The sequence below is a fragment of the Aphis gossypii genome, unplaced genomic scaffold (genome assembly GCF_020184175.1).
Source record: "Aphis gossypii isolate Hap1 unplaced genomic scaffold, ASM2018417v2 Contig00227_ERROPOS86436+, whole genome shotgun sequence".
Classification (NCBI taxonomy): Eukaryota; Metazoa; Arthropoda; class Insecta; order Hemiptera; family Aphididae; genus Aphis; species Aphis gossypii.
The window spans coordinates 35,337-41,973 of record NW_026083034.1 but is presented as its reverse complement, the minus strand read 5'-3'; the positions used below and the strand labels follow the sequence as shown (position 1 = coordinate 41,973).

The 6,637-nt window shown below is 33.3% G+C and overlaps 2 protein-coding genes across 2 annotated transcripts; both read left to right on the top strand.

The window, feature by feature from the left end:
- Window positions 1–311: 311 nt before the first annotated feature.
- Window positions 312–995, top strand: LOC126553411 (uncharacterized). The gene is made up of 2 exons (XM_050208579.1): window positions 312–511; window positions 620–995. The coding sequence occupies exons 1-2, from the start codon at window positions 312–314 to the stop codon at window positions 993–995; spliced, it is 576 nt and encodes a 191-aa protein (XP_050064536.1).
- A 1,676-nt stretch (window positions 996–2,671) lies between these two features.
- Window positions 2,672–3,169, top strand: LOC126553410 (uncharacterized). Its single transcript, XM_050208578.1, has one exon. The coding sequence runs from the start codon at window positions 2,672–2,674 to the stop codon at window positions 3,167–3,169; it is 498 nt and encodes a 165-aa protein (XP_050064535.1).
- The last annotated feature ends 3,468 nt before the right edge of the window (window positions 3,170–6,637 follow it).

Genomic DNA, 6,637 nt, shown 5'->3' with positions numbered 1-6,637 from the left:
TGAAAAAAAAGTTTCTGCGGCATCCTTTTATGCTGACCGAATTATGATTAGGCAAGATGAAGTTAACCATATTGTATACTTCCGCTCCCTCTTCAGTCAATTTTTGGTCGATATATACGCAAAAATTGAAACTGAAAGGTTGAATTTTATTAGGAATCATCAGAAACAGCTAAGAGCCGAGAACTATATTCATCTCAAAGATGCTGTGGGGAGGAATGATGTTAATGCAACTGATCTAGGTCAAATGGTAGTACTTCCTTCATCATTTAAGGGGTGGACCTAGGTATATGCATGAACGAACTCAAGATGCCATGACATATGTTCGAGTACATGGTCGCCCTGATCTATTCATCACATTTACATGTAACCCTACTTGGAAAGACATCACAGATGCACTGTTTTCTGGACAAAAGCCGCACGATCGTCATGGCATTATAGCGAGAGTATTTCATATTAAAGTAAAGAAATTAATGGCACTTTTGACTAAAGGAAAATTATTTGTTGACGTACGGTGCTATATGTATTCTGTGGAGTGGCAAAAGCGAGGATTGCCTCACGTTCACATCTTACTGTAGCTACAGAATCGAATTTCATCAAACATAATTGATAATGTCATCAGTGCCGAAATACCAGACCCCGAGCAAGATCCTCTTTTATATGACATCGTCAAAAGTAACATGATTCATGGTCCCTGCGGCAGCTTAAATCCTAATGCTCCTTGCATGAAAGAAAATACATGCAGTAAAAGATACCCTAGAAAACTTTGCCGAGAAACACAGACAGGAGACGATGGATACCCAGAGTACAAGAGGAGGTCTACAAATAACGGTGGCTTTACTGTAAGAATTAAAGGACTTGATTTAGACAACCATTGGGTTGTGCCTTACAACCCAGTCTTATTACGTACTTTCAATTGTCACATCAATGTAGAGATGTGTCATTCTGTTAAGTGTATTAAGTACATCTGTAAGTATGTAAACAAGGGCAGTGATTAAGCAGCGTTTACGATAGAAAACTAGAAGGATGAGATTACAATGTACGAAAGTGGTAGGTATATCAGCAGTGCCGAACCAGTATGGAGAATATTATCATTGTCCATTCATGAACGATATCCTACGGTTTTTCATCTAGCCGTCCACCTTGAGAATGGTCAGCGAGTATACTTCACCCCTAATAACTTGGCAGAGAAGCTCAATAATCCTACTAAGACTACGCTTTTAGCATTTTTTGAGTTATGCAAAACTGACGTTTTCGCAAAAACCCTCCTTTAATCGGAAGTGCCTTCTTACTTTGTATTTAAGAATAATAAGTTTCAAAGAAGGAAGCAGGGAAGGAATGTAGATGGCTGGCCAACCGTAAAGAAGGACGATGCATTAGGAAGAGTGTATACTATCCATCCACACAATACTGAATGCTACTATCTTCGTATGCTTCTTCATGAAATTAGAGGACCAACATCTTTTTCAGACCTAAAAACTGTTAATGGTATCCTCCATAATACATTCCAATCTGCCTGTAATGTGTTAGGTTTGCTTGAAGATGATAATCACTGGAACAATACGTTAAATGAAGCTTTTTTGAGTGATTCTCCTTCCAATCTGCGCGAACTATTTACAGTAATGTTAGTATTTTATCAACTATCGGATCCCTTAACTCTTTGGGATACACATAAAAACAATCTTTCAGAGGATATTATCCGACAAATGGATGCTGACCAAGAAGATGAGGCTCACAACAAATGTTTGATACAAATTGATAATGCAGTGCTTGCTGTAGGAGGTCAGAGTATATCAAATTATGGGCTACCTCAACCAACAAGGACAGAAAATAACTTTAAAAACATAGTCTATCAGAGAGAGATAAACTACGACCTGAATACCTTAACAAAGGTAGTAGTGAGCAACGAGGCCTTACTGACGAACGAGCAATACAACGTCTATAGTCGGATAATGCACAGCATTAAATATGATACTGGAAAAAATTTTTTCTTAAGTGCTCCTGCAGGAACAGGAAAAACTTTTCTTATAAACTTGCTTTTGACAAAAGTAAGGAGCAATCGTAGTATTGCTTTGGCTGTTGCATCTTCTGGCATTGCTGCTACGCTTTTGGAGGGGAGAGGACGGCCCACTCAGCTTCCACTCAAACTTCCTATCGATCTCATTAACATAGAAACGCCAATGTGTAATATACCAAAACAAAGTAATATAGCCAAAGTGCTTCGCGATTGTAAGTTTATTGTTTGGGATGAAAGCACTATGGCGCATAAAAGATGTTTTGAGGCACTTGATAGATCTCTTAAAGATACAAGAAATAAAAATGAAGTGATGGGAGGAGCAACTGTTCTTTTAACTGGAGACTTTAGGCAAACTCTACCAGTTATACCAAGAGGAAGTCGAGCAGATGAAGTTAAGGCTTGCATAAAAGCTTCTTATTTATGGCCGTTAATAGAACAACTTTCTCTCAAAAAGAATATGAGGGTCCACCTGGGAGGTGATGTCACAGCTGGAAAATTCTCTGAACTTCTACTCAAAATAGGAAATGGAGATTTTCCCGAGTTAGCTGGGAAGTTGGTTATCACTAAGAATTTAGGTTTAGTAGTGACAACACTACAAGAACTTAAATTCTTCTTAAATTATTTAAGGGAACAGAAATGGAGTATAAGTCTATAAACATGGTACTGAAGACAGATGACGCAGTTCACTATCCTGTGGAGTTCCTCAACGCACTTAATCCCCCTGGCTTTCCAGCACATGAGTTAGTCCTTAAAGTAGGAGCTCCAATTATGCTGTTGAGAAAACTCCACCCACCCAAACTCTGCAATGGTACTCGACTGTGCGTGAAAGCACTCCAAAACAATGTAATTGAGGCAACAATAATTACAGGTTGTGCTCAAGGAGAATCAACGTTTATACCATGTATAACACTTTTATCATCAAACTATCCATTCGAATTTAAAAGACTGCAGTTTCCTATCAAGGTATCTTTTGCAATGACTATAAATAAGTCGCAAGGGCAGTCGTTGAAAATAGCAGGGATTGACTTGAGTGATGACTGCTTTACACATGGGCAATTTTATGTGGCATGCTCCAAAGTTAGTTCCCCTACAAGCTTAGTCATTCTTGCCCCAAACAGAAGAACAACCAATGTAGTTTATAAGGAGGTGCTATAATAATAATAACCTAACCTTATGTCAGTGATAATACGATACTTTGATGAAGAAAAGTGTCAACCAGTAGAACATTTCATTGGTCTCCAACGTCTACTTTCAGTTACTTCTGAAGCTATCTTCAATAGTTTATCAAACCAAATCTCTAATTTAAATATTGAATGGAAGTCAGTGATAGCAGTTTGTTTTGACGGAGCATCTGCAATGTCTGGGAAATTTAATGGCGTACAAGCTAAAGTCAAAGAGCTTAATCCAAACATCTCATATGTCCACTGTTATGGACATTGTTTGAATTTGGTATTAGTTGATTGTTTGGGTAATAAAAACCGTGTTATCTTTGATTTTTTTGGGTGTGTCCAATTGATATATAGCTTCATAGAAGGAAGTCCTAGTAGACATGCTGTTTTAGAACGTATTGTCCAAGAAACAAATATTAAATTGAAAACACTTAAATCTCTGTCGACCACAAGATGGGCTTGTCGATCTGAAGCAGTTTCAGCTATAGAAAAAAATTATGACTCTCTGTTACAATGTCTTAAAGAAATTTCTAAAACAACAACACAACCTGATGTCAGAGCAAAAGCTAATGGAATAATATATCAAATTAAATGTTTTAACTTTATTTTTGCGTTATATGTGATGAAACCTCTTTTAGCTCAAATTCAAATAGTGAGTGCTAAATTACAAACTCCCAATTTAAATTTGTTATCTGCTGTAACAATTGTTCAAGCATTAAAAAAAAGTTTAAAAAGTCTAAGGTTAGATGAAGATGAATATTCCAGGCTGTACGATCAAGTTCTTAATGTATGTAGTGCACATCACATAGAAATACCAGATGTTAAATATAGAAGAGTATCTAATAAAATTGATAATAACCATACACAACATTTTAGTTTAGATAAAAAGAATGAAATGAAAACTTTTGTTTATTATGTTGTATTAGATGATCTATTTAATGGCTTAGAAAACCGTTTCAATCAAGAAACATTAGATCTTATACATGCTATAGGTCGTATGATGCAACACAAAATGGAAAGTTCAGATATTGATATTTTAACTAAAAAGTTTGATTTACATAGAGATGAATTCGTAGGTGAACTTAGACTAATTCGTGCTATTCCAGATTTTGAAGAAGGAACTTCAAATAATACCTTATATAAATGGTTGGAAAAATTATCAGTCCTTGGAAATTTTATAAATGTTCATAAAACTTTAAAATTATTTTCAACAATCCCTGTTACAACATGCTCATGTTAGAGAGCTTTTTCAAAACTTAGTTTTGTAAAAACTAAATTAAGGAGTCAAATGAAGCAGAAAAGATTAGATTCTATGATGATGATTTTTGTGGAACAAGAATTAGCATCACAAATCAATCCAGAAGACATAATTGATGAATTCAAGTCCATATACCCGGGTACACGTCGTCTTGAATTATAATTTATATGTAAAACATTAACTTTGAAAATAAATAAAATTATTATTATTATTAATCTTGGTATGGCTTGTTATAAAGAGAGGAAATTTATTTAAATGTTAAATTTGTAATTTAGTATTGTGCACCCCCAGCAAAAATGTTCTGCGCACGCCTATGGTATATATTATATATATTGTTATTTGTTGTGTATATATATAATGTAAATAATATAAATATATTTACGAAGAATTATAAGCTTACTAATTACTAAAATTACAAATACCGATAATGCCTACTGACATCGATGAACAAACTATTAACCAACGTTAGTTATATTATATAATTTATAACGAGTTATTTTTATCGTCAATACATTTATTATACAACGGGCTATACCTAATGTTACTAAGTGCCGGATCAGACTAGCGTTTTTTCGGCTGCCGATAAAAACGGCGCTACCGAACCGCAATCGGCTCGACCGATCAGACTGAGCGTTTTATCGGCTACCGATTACCTTCAAATAAGATTAAAAAGCGCGGGAATCGTTGTTAATTTGAAATTTAATAGAAATAGTAAAGCTAATTTTTAATTTCAACGAAATTTACTTAATATTATTTATAATTATCATGAATTCATGAAAATCAAACTTGCCAACATGTTGTTCGACGGTTCAGTCTGTTCAGTCTGTCTGTGCAACAAACATATTCATTTGTACTGTATTGTCTGTATCTTATACATACAAATTATTTTCAATAGTGTTTTTCTAATTTCCATTATTTGAGAAAGACATTTTAAATCAGGTAAGTGTTTATAAATTGAAAATATAATTGTTTTAATTTACAAGTACAATATATTGTAATTGCAATTATAACTATACATAGAAATGAGCTCACTTTTGGAAATTATTTGTGCGGCCGAAGCTGCTGGTGAACTGGAAGAACCAGTACGGAAGCATAAAAGGTATTGGGTCCATCCATTACACAGTAGTAAAGAATACGACATGAAATTTCAAATATTTTATGACAATTTAAAAAAATATCCTGACAAGTTTTTCGACTACTATCGTATGTCAATTCAATTGTTTGAAGAACTACTTGAAAAGGTCCGACTAAATTTGACAAAAGGAATTACGCATCTCCGAAATCCCATAAGTCCAGAAGAACGGTTGACGGTGACTTTGAGGTAACATTTAAGCAATTTTTAATTTTAGTTTTATTTTTATTCTTTTATCTACGTTAGGTATTTATATAAAACGTATAATATAATATGATGATGACTAAAACACATCACATTATTGTTTATTTAATATTAGCTGGTAGGTACAATAAGTATCTGGACAATTTTTTCTTTTGCTAAAAAACACTTCTCTCTATGTATTATACATGTATGTTCGTAGTATTTTTTCTATAAAAAAAAATTAAGTTTTTCAGAAGCAAATGGTTTTTTTTAAAAACACTCAGTTGTAAAACTAATACATCTTTGTTTCGCTCGGTGACGATATACACCCAAAACGATATTGTCATAATATAATAACGGGTAACAATACTATTAGTTATAACTATAAAGTAGGTACTTAATATATTAAAACAATTATTTGAAATAGAAGTTTATTATTTATTTTAAATATCATTACAAAATTTAGAATATCTCCTTTTCTTCAAATCACAATATCATTAAATTTATAAAATAATAACAAAAACATAATACAAAAAATAATAAAGGAAAACATTATTGCATAAAGCATAACTTTCAATATGCAAAAAATTAATAAAAAGAAAAATAAAATCATGTATATATTATTATAACCTACCCGGTTGTGTTTTATATCTTATAATTATTATTTATCATAAATAGTCAATCAAAATAAAATTTATTGTTTCTGGTTTGATGGTAATAGTTGTGACGTGGGTGTAAGTGTGGTTGGAATGTTGTGGTCTGAATAAGAGGACGATGAAGGAGTATAGTTAGATTGTGTATAAGCTGGATATGAACATGGGTAAATCTGAGCATTTGAATAAGAACTGGAATTATAATGTATGTTAGACGATGGGTTTTGA

What these genes read in the sequence shown, in the direction of transcription:
- LOC126553411 (XM_050208579.1), top strand. Translation starts at nt 312, where the DNA reads ATGACATATGTTCGAGTACATGGTCGCCCTGATCTATTCATCACATTT. An exon ending in AAATTATTTGTTGACGTACG is followed by an intron (nt 512 to 619) that starts GTGCTATATGTA and finishes TAATGTCATCAG; the next exon opens with TGCCGAAATACCAGACCCCG.
- LOC126553410 (XM_050208578.1), top strand. Translation starts at nt 2,672, where the DNA reads ATGGTACTGAAGACAGATGACGCAGTTCACTATCCTGTGGAGTTCCTC.